Source organism: Cervus canadensis, chromosome 19, assembly GCF_019320065.1.
Source record: "Cervus canadensis isolate Bull #8, Minnesota chromosome 19, ASM1932006v1, whole genome shotgun sequence".
In the NCBI taxonomy this organism is placed as follows: Eukaryota; Metazoa; Chordata; class Mammalia; order Artiodactyla; family Cervidae; genus Cervus; species Cervus canadensis.
In genome coordinates this window covers 28,781,554-28,804,373 of record NC_057404.1, presented here as the reverse complement: position 1 = coordinate 28,804,373, position 22,820 = coordinate 28,781,554, and the positions used below count along the sequence as shown (strand labels likewise).

General features: G+C 37.4%; 1 protein-coding gene across 1 annotated transcript in view; it reads left to right on the top strand.

Moving 5' to 3' along the window:
- The first annotated feature begins 14,717 nt into the window (after positions 1-14,717).
- Positions 14,718-22,820, top strand: part of FAM13A (family with sequence similarity 13 member A) — a 316,062-nt gene continuing 307,959 nt past the window's right edge. The window contains exon 1 of the mRNA XM_043438910.1: positions 14,718-14,936. Within this exon, the coding sequence (XP_043294845.1) occupies positions 14,910-14,936 (27 nt within the window). The 5' untranslated portion in view covers positions 14,718-14,909. The remainder of the gene's footprint in view (positions 14,937-22,820) is intronic.

The window sequence follows — 22,820 nt, the reverse complement described above, 5'->3', positions numbered from 1 at the left end:
AAGAATCGAACCTGGATCTCCTGCATTGCAGGTGGATTCTTTCCTAGCTGAGCTACCAAGGAAGCCTGGCTTTCCTAGAGGGGAGGCATAAAGAACTTGCTGAGGAACATCTCTATAATTAGCCCAACTGGTGTGGACAATATTTCTCATGATATGCAGTCTCTTAAGGATTCTTGTGATAAATTCTGGCTATCTAGTCAGAAGAGAAAATTATGACTTCTGGATGAAATTAAGCTTCCTTTTATCTAACACAAGAACTAGATATGTCCATTTCAGCGCTGACTTGAACAAATCTATGAGCTTTGGTTTGTGCTAAATTGCTATAGCTAACGCCTTTTGAATTTCTGGTCTTTTTCTTTCTCTTATTCATTCATTGTGTTCTTTTTAGTTTTAATGTTTTAATGGTAACTCTTTCTATATTACAGTTATCTCAAACATTGTTTTCAAAGCATGTAAACAATAAAATTAAGAGATAAGACAGGCAGTACATCTTAGTGGTAAACCTTATGTGTTCTGGAAACAGTCTCTGGTTTGCCACCTACCAGTCCTGGAATCTCCAGCTGGTTATGTATAGGTTCTTTCACATATGGAAAATAAGACTAAAAATCATACTGACTTTGATTTTGTTGTAAGCATGAACTGAAATAGAAATTGCTTTGCAGAGTATCACACTCTGCACTAAGTGTAAATACTAGTTGTGATTTTATTAGTTCTTAAATCTTTTGACTAGAAGGAAATACTTGCACTCTCTCAACTTCTTAAGAAAAGAGACTTTGAAAGAAACTAAAAGACAGCCACAGTGCAAAAGGCCAAATTAATTCGTACACATATAATGATATTGTGAAATATTTGCAAGAGTGGATTGTGTATCTATGGTTGTCATAAGGTGATTCACAAAACGACTATTCATGAAAATTCTCATGAATCTAAACAGTTGCACATTTTCTTTCTTTGATTTAACCCTATTGAATAAATCTAATCATATACTATGTTTGGGGCAGATTTTTAGCCTGATTTTAGTTATCTGAAGGGTATGGTAAACATATACTAATAAAATATGAGTATGGTGCAATTGACAGTCTTCAAAGACTCATCCTTTTGGAGATATGTTTGAAATATGCTTTATTATTATCTTTTTCTCCTTTGTAAAATAGTGGTGGAGTCTAACTCTGCCCTTCCTATTTGTATTTATTTTATCTCTCAACTTAAACCCTGACACTAAAATTCTGAAAGGTGGTGGTAGTTGATAATTATCTCTTTTCCTTGGCTTTTCATATTTTTCCTTTTTTGCTTTGCTTCATATGGGTGTGTATTCACATATATCAATTTATGTGTGTGTGTGTATGTATGTATATATTTTCCCCTACCTTTTCTTTTTATAATGATGCTTGTAGATCTCACAAATTTCTATTTCCCCTCTTTTCTTTATCTTCTACATTGTGTTCTTTTCCTTTGGGGATGTAATAGTGGAACTAGCTAACAATTTGGAAAGCCCCTGTCAACAGTGTGCTGAATTGATGTGCAATTACATGATTGCTTCTTTTAGAAAAAATTTATGGATTTATTAAATCTATCATTATAATGCTGACTGGACTTTTAAAAATTTCTCACTTCAATTGGTAGTTTGTTTCCAGTCATATTAAAAAGAAACAGGCTGATAAATTTAACAATAATCTCTGTTACCATAACACAGGAATTATTTTGCACTGACCTTGTTCTGAAGTTGTTGGAATTTTTTTTGGTAACCAATAGATGACTTTAATTTATTATTGCTACAGTCCCTGAAGAGCAAGTTTTTAGGTAGTTTTTTCTGACGTACTTTTCACATGCAGTATTGAGACTTCAACTAACTAACTTTCCTCCCTCCCTCCCTTCCTTACACTTTTTGTCTTTTTACTTTTGAGTTGAAGGATTTTGCATATTTTGCATATTTTGAGAGTCTTTGCACATGACTATGAAATTGATTTTTCTCATTTCAGTTGCTCAGTCATGTCCAACTCTTTGCAACCCCATGGACTGCAGCATTCCAGGCTTCCCTGTCCATTACCAGCTCCCAGAGCTTACTCAAACTCATGTCCATCAAGGTGGTGATGCCATCCAACCATCTCATCCCCTGTCATTCCCTTCTCCTCCCACCTTCAATCTTTCTCAGCATCAGGGTCTTTTCCAATGAGTCAGTTCTTCAGATCAGGTGCCAAAGTATTGGAGTTTCAGCTTCAGCATCAGTCCTTCCAATGAATATTCAGGACTGATCTCCTTTAGGATGGACTGGTTGGATCTCCTTGCAGTCCAAGGGACTCTCAAGTCTTCTCCAAAAGCATCAATTCTTCGGCAAGCAGCTTTCATTATAGTCCAACTCTCACATCCATACATGACCACTGGAAAAACCATAGCTTTGACTAGACGGACCTTTGTTGGCAAAGTAATGTCTGCTTTTTAATATGCTGTCTAGGTTTGTAATAGCTTTTCTTTCAAGAAGCAAGTATCTTTTAATTTCATGGCTGCAATCACCATCTGCAGTGATTTATCTCAGGCTACAGCAGTTAATTGCTTGACCACTGGGCATTTTATGCTCAGTCACTAAATTGTGTCCAATTCTTTGTGACCCCGTGGACTATAGCCCGCCAGGGTCTTTTGTCCATGGGATTCTCCAGGCAAAAATACCGGAGTGAGTTGCCCTTTCCTCCTCCTGGGGATCTTCCCAACCCAGGGACTGAACTCACGTCTCTTTAAGTCTTCTGCATTGGTAGGTGGGTTTTGTTTTTTTTTTTTTAAATCACTAGTGCCACCTGGGAAGTCCACTAGGCATTTTACCATATTCGAGTGAAGGGGAACACACACTGTTATATATAAAGTAGGGAGTTAATAGCAATTCATATCTGTAAATAGTGATTAATTTATTTGTTGTGGTTATTTTAGTCACTAAGTTGTGTCTCATTCTTCTGTGTCCCCATGGACTGTAACCTGCCAAGCTCCTCTGTCCATGGGATTTCCCAGGCAAAAATATTGGAACGGGTTCCCATTTCCTTCTCCAGAGGATCTTCTTAACCCAGGGATCGAACCGGCATCTCCTGCATTGGCAGATTCTTAACCTCTAAGCCACCCAGGAAGCCAAAACAAACAAATAGAGCTATAGTAATGTGAGATATTCCTACTGAACAGTTAGCTGCCACATGAATATACAATAATCTTATAGTAATGCTCTTTCCATCTTTCCTAACAGTCCATAATAGTCTAGCATATTCATGCATTTTAATGCTTTACAATTATAAATTATAGCCATAAAAAGTCCACCATTTGCAATGATGTTTTCTTAGTAATCACTTTATTGTTAAATAAATAAGTGACATTTTGAGTTTCTATTCTGTTTGTGCATCTTTCCAGCAGTGGTTGGGCAAGTAATTTGATTTCTGAGTTTCAAATATTTTTTCATTATAAAATGGGAATGATGGCATTTGCATCCTATGTTTTATAATGTTGATTGAATGAGATAATACAGGTAAATGTGCTTAGTAATTTTTTAAAATCTCTTTTGCTTTAGTATTTCTCAGTTGGAATATTGGTTCACTGTTTATTCCTTGTAATTAGAAATGATGTTCATAATACACCTTTACTCTTAGTCTTGTCACAACTGGAAATCATATGTGTTCTAAAAAGGGATTTACTGATTGTAATTTATTGCTTTGTGAGAACACTAATCTCAGAGAAGCCTGGGTTTGAAATGTAGCTTGTCCATTGTTGGCTGTGTAAGTCTGAACCTTTGTTGATCTTCAGTCTCTCATTTGATAAACATGAACATTACCTACATTGTGGAATTGTTTCAGTAACCAGATGAGAGCATATATGAAAGACTCTGGCAATAAACAAACATTAGTGATTGTTTCGGAGAAGGCAATGGCACCCTACCCCAGTACTCTTGCCTGGAAAATCCCGTGGACAGAGGAGCCTGGTGGGCTGCAGCCCATGGGGTCACTGAGTCGGACACAACTGAAGTGACTTAGCAGCAGCAGCAGTGATGGTTTCCTATACGCCTTCACAAGTTAAAACAACCTTTAATTCTAGTTCTGAGAATTATTATTCAGTTAATATTTTCTTATTAGCTCATGATTTATTTTTTTTAACTTTTCTAGATTTTTAAAAATATTTGTTTAAACCATGTTATTATAAATAAATAATTATTTATTATTTATTATAACTCACAAGGAGTTAGGTACTGTGCTGGTCACAGGTCATATATTTTAAAACATTTTTAATAAAAAATGTTTAGGTAACTAAATTCTTATTTTTAAAAAAATCAGAAGTAAGTGCTTTAAGGATTTTAACTTAAGCGTTAAGATTTGAAAAATTCAGTGGAATCTTCCTGATTGAGGTTGAAAATGAGGAACTCAGATAGTAAAGGCCACAAACATATTTTCCATAAGCACTGTACTCCTTGTTTCTTCTGTTAGAGTTTTTATATGCTTGCAGATATAATTATAGAATATAATTTTATGTTCTAATTTTTTATAAAAATATAAGTATTATTTTTCCAGTGGTCTTGAGGTATAAACAATGTAAATATTGTTTATGTAAGTTTAAAGTACACAGCTTGATGACTTGATATAGGGGTATATTGTTGAATGATCACCACAATAAGTTGAGTTACATTATCACCTCACATAGTTGCATTTTTTTTCTTGTGATGAGAACTTTTAAGATCTACTCTCTAGAAGCTTTCAAATATACAACAGTATTATTAACTAAAGTTGCCATGCTATGTATTACATCCCCAGGACTTAACTTATCTCACAACTGGAAGTTTTAACTACCTGTTTACATCATCACATATATTTATTATTCTTGACTCTTTTTTTCCTCCTTCAGATCTCTGAACTTTTTCTCTGAAATCCCTTAGAAGCTGTATTTATGTTCACACTGTTCAGTTCTTTGTCTGATGACTCTCACATAATCCCTATTTCTTTTAACTTTTCAATGATCCCAGAGTGCTTGCAGGGGCAACCCAAGATTTCGCTACACATTTAACACATTAATTGTGCAAATATTTATGTTATGAAACTTACCAGGAAATTGAATAAGATAATGCCCTATCCCTCAAGGAATTCTCAATCTAGAAAAATAGGTTTGCAAACAAGAGCAATGCCATGTGTAAATATTATACTACTGGTTGAAATCAGACATAAGTCCTCCAAAGGGATAACTTTAATCAGGGATGCTAATGATACTGGTGCCAGGCATTGAAGTGTGTGTGTTACTTCCGCAAGTGGAAAGAGGAGACAAGGACGTTCTGGTGAACAAAGGTTCTGAAGTAGGAAAATATAAGCCTTACTTAATTCCTGGGCAACAGTGTATTTGATTCCTATTGCTGCTGTGACAAATTACCACCAATTTTGTGACTTAACATAATTTTATTTACTGTTCAAAAGGTCAGAGGTCTGCAGTCAGTTTCACTGGGTTAAAATCAAGGTCATTCCTGTCCCTCTAGAGGCCACCTTCCTTCCTTGACTGTGGCCTCTTCCTCTCTCTGCAAGCCAGTACCTTCAAATCTGAGTACAGTTCCTCCAGCTCTGACCCTCCTGTCTTTTTATAACGGCTCATGTTATTAGAGGGGTCACAGTGGTAAAGAATCTGCCCGCAGTGTGAGAGACCCAGGTTCAATCCCTGGGTGGGGATCCTCTGGAGAAGGGCATGGCAACCCACTCCACTATTCTGGCCTGGAGAATTCCACAGACAGAGGAGCCTGGTGGGCTACAGTCCATGGGGTTGCAGAGTTGGACATGACTGAGTGACTGACACTACTACTACTACCTTGAGATTAGGTGATGCAGGATAATCTTCCCCATCTCAAGATCCATAATTTAATTACATCTGCATAATCCTTTTGCCATGCAAGGTTACATATTCACAATGGGTATTAGGATGTGAACATGTTTGGGTGATTATTATCCAGCCTACCATGATCAGTAGACTAGAGTTTAAGGTATATAATAGCAATAGCAATTTAAAAAAGAAAAATGGCAATTGGAAAAAAAAAGGAAATGGCAATCCACTCCAGTTTTCTTGCCTAGAGAATTCCATGGACAGAGGAGACTGGCAGGCTACAGTCCATGGGGTCACAAAGAGTTGGAAACGACAGAGAATTTAATTTTGAAAAACCTTGAAGTTGTTTTAAGGAGTTTGGAATTTCATCTATAGGCCTGCATTTTTTATTCTTATAAAAGTTAAAAGTATTGGATACTCACTTCACTGTGCACACACTCAGAATCCGAATACAATTAGATGGATGAACTCAGAACCCTTGAACCCCATCTGTGGAGCCCTTAGACCTAAAAAGAAGAAGCAGGAGAGGAACACAGTAAAACCTGTTTCAGAAATATAGGGATGTAGTTGTACCAGAGAGATACTGATGAGATCCACATTTAAAATATTTAAATTTTTTAAATGGTCATGGGAACAGAGAGGAAATTGATTTGAAAAACTTTTAAGAGGTAGAATATATAGGCTGTGGAGATATTTTAGGGAGGGATTAAAAGAAGCCAAGAGGAGACTGAAGCAACCTTTGAGATGTTTATGAAAATGATCCTAGTGAAATTTTTTCCTACTTCGTGCTGACTTCTGGAGTCTACCTGAAATCAAATGCAACTTTCTGTTCAAACATGTTGTTTGCCAGCTAATTAATATCTCCTTTTAGTAGGGTCACTGTATAGCAATTAGTCCCAACTAGGACAATGATTTTTAGAACCATTTTAAAAATATTAAGTCAAACTTTAAAACACCAAGCTAAAATATGTATTTCTTTAAAGCTTCTGAGGCCAAAGGTATAATCGCTTCACTAATACAGTTACTTAAACCAAAGGTGAGAAAGAATTCAAAATTACTTTTGAAGAGAGAGAAAAAGCCTCAAGTTTCTTGTGGATCTGGATTTACACAGCAAATTTGAAGACTGAATCAACACTGGCAGTGACTCACATTATTTTCAGTGCATGGGGATGATGAAAGAAAGTTCAGCACATGAGAGGAAGATAAGAAAACCCCCTTCATGGACAGTTTTTTCTTACTGCTACTTAAGGCTGTAGTAGTCCAGAAAGTCCCCCGGTGGATAGAGTGTGCTGGGGTGGTCAACAAAGCCCTCCTTAATTCCCATTTCATGAACTGGCCCATGGGACCTTGCCCTGGTGTTAGTGCAGAGGGGATGAAAAGATCTTTTCCAGTGCAAGACAGACTTTGGTTAGTCTGGCTTCTTAGGATCCTCAGGGAGAGGATCCTTCTGATACCCTGGCAATAGCCTTTGCTGGTACCTCCCTTAGCCTCAGCTTTTCCAGAGCACTTTTAAGAGTAAAAGGGACCCGATTAATAATTACGTTAAGTCAGCAAACATAAACTGAAACTTTCCCAGGTGAACTGGAGTACCCACGTTATTAGGCACTGCTCCAGTGTCCTGGAAAACAAAGCTTTAAAAATCATTTTTCATGCCTCTCTTGACTAGGATGATATCTTTTTTGCCTCTTAAATCAGTTATCCATCTTAAGAGTTCTTTCTACAAAATTCATGTGACTTCTCCTTCACTACATGAATTCAAGGCCTGTTCGTCTCCGCTGGATTATCATTAACAGAGTCCTTTATCTGTAAGGAGTCTCCTTCCTGTCCTAGCACCTTCTTACCAGATGTGCAGGGGAATGTGACACTAGCTGGGCTTCCCCGGTGGCTCCGATGGTAAAGAATCCACCTGCAGGGGACCTGGGTTCAATCCCTGGGCTGGGAAGATCCCCTAAAGGAGGGCATGGCAACCCACTCTGGTATTCTTGCCTGGAGAATGCCCATGGACAGAGGAGCCTGGTGGGCTACAGTCCATGGGGTCACAAAGAGTCTGACACGACTGAGCGGCTAAGCAGAGCAGCATGGCACAAGTTTACTCAAGCTACTCATTCTACTAAAGAGCTTAGAGTAGTTTCTCATTGTTTCTGAAGTCAAGCCAGTGTTTCTTTGCTATTTAAGACCCCTTGCTTTTCCGGTTAGTGTCGGTTTCTCTGCTCATCACACAGACCCACGTTAGATGCCCTCTCTTTCCCCTTCTGTCCTGGTCACTGACCTCTGTATAAGTCAGCTCAACACCTGCCTTCTTGATGGTCTAGCTCCAATCACTTTCGTCCATCCCATCTTTTTCTGTCTTCCAATTTTAGCCTTTTCTCAAAGACTAGGTGCTCACATTTCAAATTGGATTATACAATTTAGTGTATTTTATTTGGTAATTGAAGGATTAAGACTCAAGTGCCTTCAGGGACCGTGAGATAGTTGTAAACTGAAGCTGGCAGAATGACGAACAGTAGGTATATTGAGTGCCTGGATAATCCTATGGATAGAGAAGCCTGGTGAACTACAGTCCGTGGGGTCGCAGAGCTGGACACAACTGAGCGACTGAGCATGCACACACATGTTGATTGCTAACAATAGTAATGCTCACCCAAGTACAGGTCCATGGCCTTTCAAATCACTATGGAAGTGATACAAAATGGTAGAACAGAATACCTTCACAAATTGTGCAATTGATGTCCTAAATATTTTTACATATACTTCATAGTTCAAGTAATACACCATTTCCTGTACATCTCCTTAGCCATAATTCCTAGAATATTAATAAGGGGTACACATTGCGCATTGTATATAAGTGCTTGTGAAATTGAAAAGTTAAATTATGGCTTTAACAAATTTATTGGGAAAGTAAAACTTTTCCAAAAAAATGAGTATTAAATAAATAAACTATGAGGATATATTGTACAACACAGGGAATATAGCCAATATTTCATAGTAACTATAAATGGAGTATAATCTTTAGAGTTGTGAATCATTTTGTTGTACACTTGAAACATATAATGTTGTAAATCATCTATACCTCAATTAAAAAAAAAAAAAAGTGACTATTCTCTTGTTCCCCAGGTCTGAGGCTTGGAGGATTACCATAGATATCTAGTGCTTCCTGTTCCCAAATCAGCCCTCTTGTCAACTTCATAGTGGGCTGGGCCCTGATTTTCTCCTGTTGTGGAGATTGGTGTGGTGGATCTGTTTTGGCTTTCAGACAAGAAGGAAATGATGTCAAGCAGTCTAGCCTCAGCCAAGGGGCATGCTGATAGTTGAAGCAGAGCTATAAATAGCACTAGAAGAAGGGGCAGTAGGAAGCTAGCGAGGAAGTAATAGAGATGCAGATCAAACAGTGCAGCTTAAAGAATGACCCACAGATTCGGGGTTTGTAAACTTTGGGTTGTGTCCAAGAGTAATGAAATCAATACTCAAAACCTGAAAAGACAGCTGAATTTTTTACTATTGTAGTAAGGGAAAGCTATGCTGGTCAGGCAGTCTTGTGAGCAGAGCAGACTGCTGTCTTACTTAAGAAGTGTGGAATTAGCGTTGGTGCAGTTTTGGGGGGTGTTGGCATCATCTGAAGGAGAGTGATTATTCCAATAAGGTGTTTATTGATTGGTTGTCACTCAGAGGCGTGTTTATTAGAACTTTCTTTGTTGGCCAGAAGTGATGGGTTGGCTTAAAAAACCAATCGGTTTACTGAAACAGGTTACCAGTTGAACAGATTTAAATTAATTATTTTGCTTATTGGTTTCCTTGGCTACAAAGTAATCAATCTTTTCCTAGGACCATGGTAATATTTTTTTCTCCTGAAGTGGAATGGAAATGCATCTAAATTCAGAACAGAGAGGAGATCATCAGCTTTAAAGTGGTCCTTTTTCAGGGAAACCTTTCAGAAAATACATAGGAGAAGGTTCAAATAGATCTGATCCCACATAATGTAGCTGTTGCCATAAAGCAGATTAACACACCCAATAAAGACTTCATTCCTCCTGTTTTCTAAGGAACCAGAGTCCATAGACTAGTCTTTCAGTAGGTATATGAGGACTCCAATCCCCAGTAATGAGCAAGGGTCAGTGAACTTTATAAAGGGTCCGATGCAAATATTTTAGGTTTTTGGGTCATGTGTTCTGTCTGTGTTGCAGCTACTCAGTTCTGCCATGGTACTGCTACTGCCAGAGTATCCATATGCATATGTAAACAAATGCATGTCACCAGATTTGGTCTAGAGTAGCTGCATTTGGCAGGGCTTTCCTGGTGGCTCAGTGGTAAAGAATCCTCCTGCCAGTGCAGGAGACTCAGGAGACACAGGTTCCATCACCTGAAGAAGGAAATGGCAACCCACTCCAGTATTCTTGCCTGGGAAATCCCGTGGATAGGAGCTGGGCAGGCTACAGTCCTTGGGGTCACAAGAGAGTTGGACACAATTTAGCAACTAAACAATGACAACAACAAAGCTGTATTTGGCACACAGGCTAGTTTGCTGACCCTGATATAGAACAAGTGCATCCACTGTGAGGGATCCAAACACCAAAATATCTGAACCCTTCTGTCTGACAGAGAGTATATAAATACCAAATAGTTGCTGACTGGCTGACTTCTGATATCCTGTCTAGCAGAGTGTCATTGATTCTGGGCCAGATTGGGAGTCCCATTGAGAAATAGCTGGGATAGGGCAGGAGCTGGAGTAAAGACTCCAGCTTGGAGTCTTTTTGGACCCCAAAAAAGACTGTCCCATTTCTAATGGGCCACCAGTGCTTCATGCTACCGTTGCCACCTACCACCACAAGCCACCCTGATATTTGCTGGTCCCTGCTACATGGCTAATGGTACTATGTCTACAGGCTACTGCTCTTCTTCTGGCATCTGTTGTATCTACTCCAAGTAAAAAGATTGTGTCCTCTGATATCCATTAGCTGGATAATGTCAAAGGACATTAGAGGGATTGGCTTCAAAGCATTTTTTTAGGTTTTTTGGAGGCTGGAGGATGACCTGGTCCTTTTAACTTCCTCCATGAATCTTCCTGGGTCAGAGGGTGATTTAAATGACAGTGTCCGAGGGGCCTGACCATCCATTGTGAAATAACCTTGACATCTTTCTCCAGGGTACCCAGGAATCTTCTTGAAAATAGGACATCTTTTGTCCTGGCCATGCCTTTTCAGCATTTTTGGATGTAGTCATGGAGTTAGCCCACCAGAGCAGACTCTTCAGTAATGCACTTTAAAAAAATCCCTCTATCCTTTCTAGGGAGAATCAGTAATTCATATAAGCAAATCTCTTGACTGTGGCTTGTGTATCTTAAGTTCTTTATAAATCAGTAATCAGGAATGTACATATATGACAGCTCAGAGAGCTTTCTAGAATTAATTGAACTCTACTATTGCTTTCATTCATTCGAGGGTCAGGAAAATAGTAAAATTTCAGGCTATGATAACAGATATATTCCACGAAGAAACAAACTTTGCAGTCAAGAGAGTCTTCTGGTGCTTTTTGTTAAATGGCCTATTCAGGGTTTCTTTTAACAAATGATATCTAGTCACCACAGAAAAATAAGGATAAAAATTTGTTATCACAGTACTAATTTTACTTTATAATGGTATTTAAGAAGTTGTGGGAATTAGGACTAAATTTTTTCCCTCCTTACATTGTCCTTTTATAGTATTATCCAAAAATAGAAAAAAGATAAATATACACCTATTAGAAACAATAACAGGAAGTATAATTTTTGATTCTTGAATTTGATCTGATGTTACAGAATGCTTTTGAAATTCATCATTAAAAATTGGAAGAAGAGCAATAATTTTGAAAGAGATGGAGAATGAAAAAAGACTATTTTTGTTTGATATTTAAATCAATTATAAAGTTAAATTATTCAAATATTATAAAAGTGATATAGAACTAGGATAAAAAATTATATATAAATATATTAGCCTGAAAAATATACCCTAGTATGTACATGTATATGTGTGTGTGTATTTATGAATTTAATATATTAGTATACATAGTATCACAAGTGGGAAATGGGAAATTTGTCCAATAAATGGGACTGAGTTTTTGTTGAGTATATGAGTTAGGCTAAAGACAAACTTGTTTTATATACATACATGTATATTCACATATAGGACCTTCAAATATAGTATCTTACCGGGAATCTTATTTCATCTCCACATAAATTTTATTTGGTCTAGTTTTATAAGAATGCTGTACTCCTCAAGGTCATTCAGAGGTCTAGGGTTAGTTTCATCAAGTTACTGTCTTCTGGGACATTGTCCATCTTCTCCATGGTCAGAGCTAGGTTTCTGGTGCATCCTCATTCCAGCTTGTGATGAAGGGGAGGGGATTTGTGGTGAAAGGGAGGGAGAGTAAATGTGAAGCAAGGGATTGCCTATTAAGCACAGGACACAGAAGGTGCACATATTCTGTTCGTACACATTCTGTTAATGCAGATCTGATCACTTGGCCCTGTCTACCTGTGTGAATGGTTAGGAAATGTGGTCTCCAGCTGGGTAACTGTGGCTTCAGCCACAACTCAGGGGGAGAAAGAGCTCCAATATTATCAGAAAGAGAGATTATACACTGGAGAGAGTTAATAGTCTGGGCCATAGTAGTTATATGTAAATAAAACATCAATTTAAATCCTCATCTTTTACCATACTTTGAAATAATTCCAAGTAGAAACATATAGTCAAACCATATGATAAGCATCCAAAGTTGTTAGCATAGCATAGCACCAGGCAAATGGCAATAAAAATAAGTGCTTTTTATGGATTATATCATTGATCTTTACAATGACCCTATAAAAGATACTGCAATGGAGAAGGCTCCATTTGGTAAGCAAAATAGATCAAAGACAGTTCACAGAATAAGAAGTACAAATGACAAATAAGGATTTTTCATATCTTTAATGTTATGATAAAAAAGAAATGTAAGTTTCAAAATGAGAAATCATTTTCACTAAATTAGGAAATACTTTACAAAATATTCAGACCTTGGATAGGGTAAGTTGAAGAATATAAACTGCCAGAGCCAGTGTGTGTCAGGAGCCTTGATACATGTTCATATTCTCTGTGATTCAGAAATTTCATTTTCAGGAGTCTTTACTAGAAAGAAAAAAATCAGACTGAGAACAAAGCATTATTTAAAATCATACATACATAAAATTGGAAACCATATAAATGTCTAAAAACATTTTAGGGAAAGTGACTAAATGGTTATATATACAAAATGTAGTATTATGCATGATTAAAATAGTTTATAGTGCTAACAACATGGGATCTGATGAGATGTTAAGTAAAGATATTAGGATTTAAAATGATCAGAAATTGGATTTAAATTACATTTTAAAAAAAGCATAGAAAAGATCCTGGAAGTAAATATGTTAAATGTTTCTGGGTGTTCTCTGTTATTCTTTTGCTACATCTTGGCTTCTTTATTAGCATCTCTACATTTATTAATCAAGAGGTTTCTTTATTTACTCCTCCCTCCCCCCATTGGATGATCTAGGAGAAAAGGTACCTACATTGTTGGTAAGGTATATAGCACCTGGCCCAGTGTAGGTAATGCATATTGATTGGGTAACATTGGATGATGGGTCTTGAGATGACCTAATCTTTTTATTTTTCACCATGGACCAGCAATAGTTATATAATCAGAAAAAGAAGACAAATTTTTTGTTAGAAAAAGTTTGTTACAATTTTCTTTAGTAATCAGCCTCGTTTTCTAATGGTTGAACGGGAAGCAGAGTGATTAAAATCTAGATTAATGTAGAAATGAAAAAAAATGTATTCTTTGTAATAGGATTCTGTCCATTGTCCCAGCACCATTCCCTTGTATGGCCTTGGGATTGTGTTGCTCTGCCTTGTGAAAGTAGAATCTGTGCAGTGTTTCACGTGCACCTATGGAAATAAAACCTATTCGGTCAAGTCTTGTGGATTGCTTAGTACGATTTGCTATCTTGGCTTCTCTGTAGGTACTCTTGGTTGGCTGCAGTTAGACAAAGAATACTATATTTGGAGAAAAGTGTTATAATGGGACCTGATTTCATTTTTCCCTTTTCCTCCCACCTCTTCCCCTTAAGATTAAATATTAATATGTTCTGTAGTTGGGGACAATTTAAGTCTTTTAAAGTTGGGTCAAGTGAAACTTCCCATGTAATATTTGTTACCATTCTCTTAAATGTGCCAGTTAAAAAGGTTTGACAGAAAAGCAGTAATTTTAAAAAAAGTACTGTTTGCTTCTGGCTTGTATGAAATGGATATTTTACCTATCCGCTCAAATATTTGGAAATTGTCAAATGAGATTTTCTAATGACACGGCATGTGGGGTAGAAAATTCTGCAAAGGCAGCTAGAGGCTCATTTTCCAGACCGTAAATCACATATGTTGAATTGTGGTTGTCTAGAAACATGTTGTCTATGTTTATCACCAATGTATGTAAGATAATATGAAACTAGTTAGAAGCAGTGTGTAACAGTTAAAGTAGAGCGTTTTCATTTGGAACAATGCTGACAGAATAAAGGTGGAAGGAAGAAAATTCGATAACATTTAACTGATTCTGCCTTAGAAAAGTGAGGAATATGCCTTCAGATTTAAACCTGAGTGTAAATAGGTGAATTTTTCTTAGAGATGAGTATCGATGGAAGCAAATGTGCCTTTGCTCTCTGCACTTAATTAAGTCCATTAATGAATGAACATCACCTGTTAAGGTAATTGGTGTTTTCTGAACTGAAGAAGCCTGTGTGTGGCATCTAACAAGTCAGGTTCAAGCAAAAGATGTCAGCGACTTAAGACCCGGGTCACGTGACCCGGTCCGTGCACCAGTCCTGGAAGCTGTGGATCAGATTTCAACTCCAGGCAGCCCTCCCAGCCATGTGGGTTTAGCCAAATCAGAAGCAAACCCACACTTCCGAAAATGTTAGGAGCTGCCCTGGGCTCTCCGTGGGGCCTCTGGATCTGGAGCTGCGTTTTACATCAGAGCATTATCGACCGAATGGAACTTTAGTGTTGTGGTGGCGTTTCGATCGTTTCATCCAGGCTTCGTCAGATCTGCCAGGCGCGATGGGGGCTGGAGCTCTTGCCATCTGTGTGAGTAAAGGCCGCCTCTGTCTCGTGGGCGCTGCCAGGGCCCGGGAGAGGCCTCTGCCCTGCTGGTTTGGAGGAGATGTCTGTGCGACTGCGTTTCCTTCTTAGGAGGTGTGGGGAGATTTGTGAAGTTAAATTCCTAACTATTCACATGGACATTCAGCAGTATTGGGGGGTGGTATTCCGTATTTTGTCCGCTTTCCTTTTCCACATGAAGGAAGATGTGTGCTGAGTTTACCCAGTTAAGTAAACTTACATACTGTATGTAGATCACTCTCCAGCGTTTTAGACTTTCTTGTTCTGAGTTAAGTATGAGTTAAATTGTAGTTATTCGAAGTATCTTGTGCCTAGATTGAGAGCAAATTAAAAGAATTAAAATAACCGTCAATTTCTTTGCTTCCAAGAATGTATGTACCATTTTTCTATTTCACTTTTTGTTTTCATTTAGTAATTCTAGAATTTTTGTTTTCGCATGGTTGCTAAAAGTGATGGTGAAAGAACTAAGTTGATAAACGTGTGAAAATCCTCAACCAACCATACAAATTTCTGGTTATAATATAGTAGCAGTAATAAATAACACTGATATAAAATCCATGGAGAAAGGTGTGTATTTCTAGGGCTGAAATTCATGAATTTTCAAAAAAAGCAGTTCTCTTGGTGCTTACATGTAATCTTTTGCAATAACCCAATATATCTACAATTACATAAATTACAGAATGCTGTAATTAAATCTTTTTAATTAATACACAGAAAATCAGTCTCAAATTGGTACTGTATTCCAAGGGGCATTTTATTTGTCCTGGAGATTTACTAAATGAGAAATATCTTATTCTGTATTATCATCCTTAACTGCTCTCTAGTGTTTCATCACATTTTGATCAGATCCTGTGAAGTGTCAGAATGAACTGTATTTTTGTTGTAGTTCTGGTGGCATCCTAAAATATCTAGAAACATCTGGGAAATTTTTGACACGTAGGCCCAGAATGGCCACCAGATGGTGCACTAGCCCCACGGATTGAATTTTCTTAGTAGAACTGTAGGATAAGTCCCTGGTTTTCAGCTCAGAACTTTTCAGCATCCTGTGTTCCTGTCTTCCTAACTCTTTCCCTTTCAGCCCCGATGCTTGGATGTCTGTAGCATCTAGGTGTGCAGCTGGTAATCTTTTTATCACTCCAAAAAAGAGTTTCCTTCAAGATCTTATTTTTCTTTGTGGAAAAAACTGAACTTATATTTGACTACAGACACAGGTCTGCATTTTTCCAGCTTTATGAAAGAAAGACTTTAGAGCTGGAAATGTGTAGAGTAAAGCAGCAGATTGACCTGTTAGTCCTGACATTTGCAGACATCTGATTGTTTGATTGGATCTTTGCTACTTGCTCTTAGTCGCATATATTGCTTTTTACCTTGACTGAAATGCAGACTAACCCATGTATGAAAGTCCATATTTTTCCTTAATTTATATCCAAAATATATACAAAATTTCATTTAAGGTTGATATAGAAATCATACAATTTAAGAGATTATTCACTCCCAGGAGAAATAATTCTTAATCATTCCTACTCTTTAACTTTAGTTTGGTCTTTGATTGTGCTGTGTCCCAATTTTATTATAGGAGGAAGCACATTTTTAGGAATCGAAGCATAGTATTTCTGGAAAAAAGGCCATTGAAGATCAAAACACTTTGTGTTTCTGACAGAGAAGTGAGAACTCTTTAAGTAACCATGAATGAGTGCATGTGGGCTCATAAACTTAACAGTTTGGAACTTTGCTACTTAGACATATGTGTAGTAACTGCTCAGTGTCCTGTTACTGAAGATTGTTGTTCTTCAGACAAAATAATTGAGTACCAAATGTTTGTAAAGTGTGTGTATGGGTGTGTGTGCATGAATTCTTGAAGTGGGAAGACAGGTTTAAAGATTTTAAATTCCTAGTTCTATTGACTTTCTCGTTCTCGTTTCCTTTTGATTTTTTTCTGTTTTCCAAATTGCTAGTGCTGTTAGTAAAACTGTAATGGACTCATACCCTTACTTAAATTACATAGAAGAGGTTGATTCTTTACTGTGACATACTTACTTTTCGTCAGAAATCACCCCCGGGCAGAACAGGAAACATACTTGCCAACTGGCGTTAACTTAGTTTCTAATACACTTTTGGATGACAAGTCAACAGAACTAGGTAAATCCTGAATCTTTCAGATTCCCTGCCCTTCCAGTTCTGTCCAAGGTGCCATGTGGTCATTTTGAGGATAAGTGGGCTGAGACTGGGGGGTGGATCTTTTAATGGATGAATAAAGGGGGGGCCTTGAGTGCCTATGTATAGGTTCTTATACTCTTGACTATTCAGCTGTGTGAGTGAGTTTAGGAACCAAGTCAGTGACTGGTGAATTTGGGGTTCAGTTCTCTTGGTATTGTCAGGCCCCAGCTATCACTCTGTCCTGACTTAGCCCCAACTCTTGGTGGTACTGGCTGCAGTTTGAGGGGTATCCCAGGCTTTATCACCTTTGTCCTTAATGTGGGCACATCCACTCCTGTAGCTTCCCCATCTGGTGCTATCAGCTAGCTTATTATACACACAGCGCAGACAGGCCACAGTACAAAAAGGCTCGCGGACCAAATCAGGATACTCTTGTAGATTTATTGCACCAGCCTAAGACACAGCACAAAGCAAGGGGGAAAAGATGAGGTAGGTTTACCTACTTGGAAAGTGTTTAAATGGGACCAAAAGACCACACTCCCCAAATCCTGTGGTACATAATGTTCATCTTTCCTGTCTTTCTTGCCTTCTTGACCATATCAACCTTCTTTGATTATGTTACATTTTTGAAGACCAAGATTGAGTGTGAGCTGGCTCAGTGGATGGAGTGTATCTGGAGACAGCACAACTTGCTCTGTCGTCAGGGGCAAGTGTGCCTAGGTGTAATTGTAACTTGCTAAGACACCACTGCACAGCTATGAATTTTTATGTGCATATCGCAGGCAGAAAGCACATGGGGCCAGAATGGGTAAAATCAATGGGCAACTTAGTAAAGACATAGATATTTGGTGTCTCATCAATGTCAGGTGCTCAACCTGGTTCTCCCATCCCTTCTTAATCACCTTCATCTTTTTTCTATGTAGAATATGTCTACCAAGTTATCCTATGTCCTTATGTACTGTCAACACTTAGTTTTCTATCTGTTCTCCTTACAGTTTCTCTTGTTCTCAATTTAGCTGAACCAAATCTTCCTAAATAATACAGCAAACAAATATTATGTAAGAGCAGAGGTAGACCATCAGAGGTAGCCTCTTGGTAGTTTCTAGTTTGATTATTTGGTACCAATTTCCTCCCATGCAGACTACATTTAGGTTTCTTAAATGCCGTAATGAATTTCTTAATTTTTTTAAGCTTTATTTGAGATTTTTGAAAAGCATGGGCTTTGTTGGGAGCCTGGCGTACCTGAGTTTAAATATTGGTTATGTTACTATACTCTGATCGCAGACATTGAGCAGTATGCTACCTTGATAGTAGATTTTGGGGACTATTTGACTGTCTGTTTAACTTCTTAGCATAATTTCTGTCATCTAGTAGGCAATCCTGGTGGCTCGGATGGTAAAGAATCCTCCTGCAATGCAGGAGACCTGGGTTTGATCCCTGGGTTGGGAAAATCCCCTGGAGGAGGGCATAGCAACCCATTCCAGTATTCTGGCCTGGAGAATCCTCGCAAACAGAGGAACCTGGTGGGCTACAGTCCGTGGGGGTCCCAAAGAGCTGGACACAGCTGAGCAGCTAAGCGCAGCACCACAGCACAGTAGGCAACAGTTTGGACAGAAGGGGTCATGTCTTATTTGCATTACTTGCTTTTTGCTCAGGACTGGGCAGTAGTAGTTGTTCAAGAAACATTTGCACAGGACAGATCAGTCATGGCCTAGGTTTTGCAGTTCCCTGGGTATATTTTATTTTTGAAGATCTTCAAGCATCTGAGAGTGTATCTGCAAAAGCATCTGGCTTCTTGGTGGTGTTTTTTTGTGTAAATGCAGAGTTTTCTATTAACAAGAATTAGCAGGACAATTATAAATGTTTTGTACTTTTTTTTTTTTTTAATGTTTTGTACTTATAACTGTTCGAGTCTCCAATTGAATATCTCAGGAATTCTTACTGTGAAGTTACATGTAGTCAAAAGATCCCACCCATCCATTCCATCTCAGATGATGTTCAGTCTGGTCAGTGCATAGCTTTCCCTCAGGTGGGCATGTAATCTGCTTCAATCAAGGTAATTAGCACTGCATGTTCCAGTAGATAAACCTTGAAATCTCAGTAGCTTGGGGCATGAAAATTAATTTGTGGATTACTTAGAGTCTCATGCACGTTGTCAGAATCTCTGTCCCATCTGGTGGCTCTGGTATGGAGGCTTCCTCCATTCTGTGATCTATTTATTATCTTAGCATATTAGCATGTATCCCCTAAGTTATATCAGGGAAAGAAATGGAGGAGGCACACATATTTTTATCTGCCTCACTCTGGAAGTGACTCATTACTCTTCTCATGATTCATTGCTTTGAACTAGTCACATGTTCCCACCTCAATGCAAAGATAGTTGGGACATGTGTAAACAAACAGTCTCCCTGGCTGTAACCTAAATTGCTCAAACCAAACAAAGAGAAGGACATATGTTCCGTGATTAGGGTAGCAGTCTGTCTCCCACTCCCTACTCAATGTAAACAATGAGTTAAGTACACCAAGTGCTGCTGGCAGATATGAAGAGAGAGGGCAGCCTAAAGATCTGCTTTTAGTTAATTGATCAATAAATGGTCAATAAATGGCATGAGCCATTGCATCTACCAAGTTAGGCTTCCATTCCTCTCAACTCCTTAGTACTATTTTAATGTGTTAGTAAATGTCATTTTTATTTTAGCTAGTTCAAGCTGGAATTTCAGTTGCTTGCATCAGAAACAACTAATACACCTCATCATTTGATGACTTACTGTTCTGTGGTTTGGGAAAGCTCATCATGCATTGGAATGAGGCAGGATTTGAAAGGCTGGAGACATGGCTTTGAGTCTTGGCTCAGCCACTTCCTGGCTTGCCCAACATGGCCCTGAGCAAGATGTTTAACCTCTCACTTTCCATCTGTCACAAGGGAGTACCAGTAGTTGAACTGGATTGTTGTGAGAAACCAAACAAACACTAATGTGAAAATACATTGTGAACAGTACAGCATCATAAAATATTATCTTTGTTACATGGCTGTCTGCTTGCCTTAAGGTGGTTTCCTTAATACTATCATTATCTGCTTTAAATAATATAAAAGGAACTCTATAATCTGAAGGGACTATTTATATTATTGGATTTAGATCAAATTTCAAACAGGATTAAACATTTAATTTTGTTTTTTTAAACACTAAGCCAAGTGCTGAAGAAGACTAGATTAATAGTCAAACAAAGATGTGTCTGTCTTCACATTTTGAATTGTGTTGCAAGGAGAATTTTCATGTTTGCCCTTCAGAATCAGAAGTCAAACAAAATAGGTCAATAACAGAGTGATAGATAAATGTATCTCCTCAGTGTGGGTAAAGTCAGTAGTATCTAGGTTATTTCAGGGTTTGTTTTTTTTGAAGAATGGTTGGCTCTGTGGATGGGTTTAATTTGTTAATACCTGTGCAGAAGATTTGGGGGAGATTTTAGTTACAGTGGTGGAAAATGCAAACTAGCATGAAAGAATTAGGCCAGTTAAGTAGGGAAGACTATACTATAATGATAACTTTGATTAATTCTGTTTCATATCTTAAAGCTGACCTAGGGAAACTAAATTTCAGAGAAGCTTGTGTCCAGTAGTTTGTGAGATAGAAATCATAAGAAAGCATATTTGAGTTGTTCTCTGTAACGATGAATTGACAATATGAATATGACAATAGTTGATGAAGGGGTAGTATAGCAAGTCATAACACAATTATTTATGTGTCATATAATTAAATATAAGTTCATATAGGTAACAGGCAGTTTGGAGATTTTTGTTTAAATTTATCATTCAAAATGAGTGTTTTATGGAAAGATTCTATATGATTTTATTTTATGACAATTCTGAATTATTAGTTACTCCTTTAAGACTAAGTTGGGAGAGTTTAGCATATCAGATATCAAAATAACAGGAATTAAAACAGTTTAATAATGACTAGCTACTAGAAGAAGGATAATTGCTGTATTTCTTCCTCTTTCAACTAGAGATGGATCAAAGATATAAATATCAAAGTAAAATCATAAAAATACTAGAATAACACATGTGTGAATTTAAAGATTAATTTTGGGTCAAGGAATATGTTTCAAAGGAAACCCAAGCTACAAGCCTTGAAGAAAAAGATGGATAAAGTTTTCTGCCAAATAACCAAAAATGTCTGTGCAACACAAATATCGTAAGTTAAATGCCAGAAGGAAACTAGAACAGATATTTAAAACACACATGACTAAAACAAGATTAATTATTTTAATATACAAAAAAATTCCTACAAATCAGTAGGAAACAAGAAAACTACCCAATTAAAACTAGGCAGAGCTTATGACTAGGAGGCTCACAAACAAGAAACAAATGCAAATTCACAAAGAAAATTGCTCAATCTCATTCATAGTTAATTCATGAAATTTTTTAGTACTCATGGTTGATAAAATGGGAAACAGGCACTGTCATATGCTATGAATCAAGCTGTAAACCATGAAAGCATTTTTGTAGGGCAATGTGGCAATACTTATTAAAATTTATGATTTATACAGTAATTTAAGTTAAAGGGGAATTTATTTTGCTTTCATATAATCTAGTAGCAAAAAGCTCCTCTTTTAACTCTTGGAGGTAGTATTAAAAAAATTACAGCTTTATAAACCTGTCCATCTAGCAATTGTCCCTCTAAGAATTTATCTTATAGGTATTTGTACAATTATGTAGAAATGTTTTCATGATTGCTTATTGCTGAAATACTTGTAATATCAAGAACTGTAAACAACCTAAACATCAGTAAATAAGATTGGTTAAGTCAGTTATAGTGTCTTTATAGTGTAATATTAGCAAATATATGTGCTAATATGGAAAGACCTCCAGAATAAGAAGCAAAAGCAGGGTAAATACACAAATAGTATAGTTACATTTGCCTTTATATCTATGTGTGTGTGTATATATATACACACACCCACATTTTGTTTATTCATCTTTTGATAGGCTTTTGAATTGTAACCTCTACTTTTTGACTTGTGAATAATGCTATTATGAACATTGGTCTACAGGTACCTATTTTAGTTCCTGATTTTAGGTTATATACTCGAAGTGTAATTGATGGATCATACAGTAATTCTATATTTAATTTTTTGAGGAACCTCTGTTTTCCATAGTGCTATATCATTTTACATCATCACCAGCAATGCATAAGTGTTCCAGTTTTTCTACATCCTACCTAGCTCTTTATTTTCTGGTTTTTTTGATAGTAACTATCTTAATGGGGGGACTGCCTGGTGGCTCAGGCAGTAAAGGATCTGTCCACAATGCGGGAGACCCAGGTTTAATCCCTGGGTCAGGAGGGTCCCCTGGAGAAGGGAATGAATGGAGTTGCAAAGACCCCACTGAGCGACTAACACTTTCACTTTTCATCTTGATGGGTGTGAAGTATATCTAATTGTGGTTCTGATTTGCATATGGTTAATGAGTAGTGAAATTGAGCATTTTTGTGCTTATTAGCCACTTGTCTTATCATTTTTTGATAAGTGTTTATTCATTTTTTGAAATGGGTTTTGTTGTGTTGAGCTGCATATGTTCTTAAACATATTTTGGATATTAGACATATCAGATATATGATTTGCTAATACTTTTTCCTATTCTGTGGATTGTCTTTTCACTCTGCTGATAGTATCTTTAATGCATAAAAGTTTTTC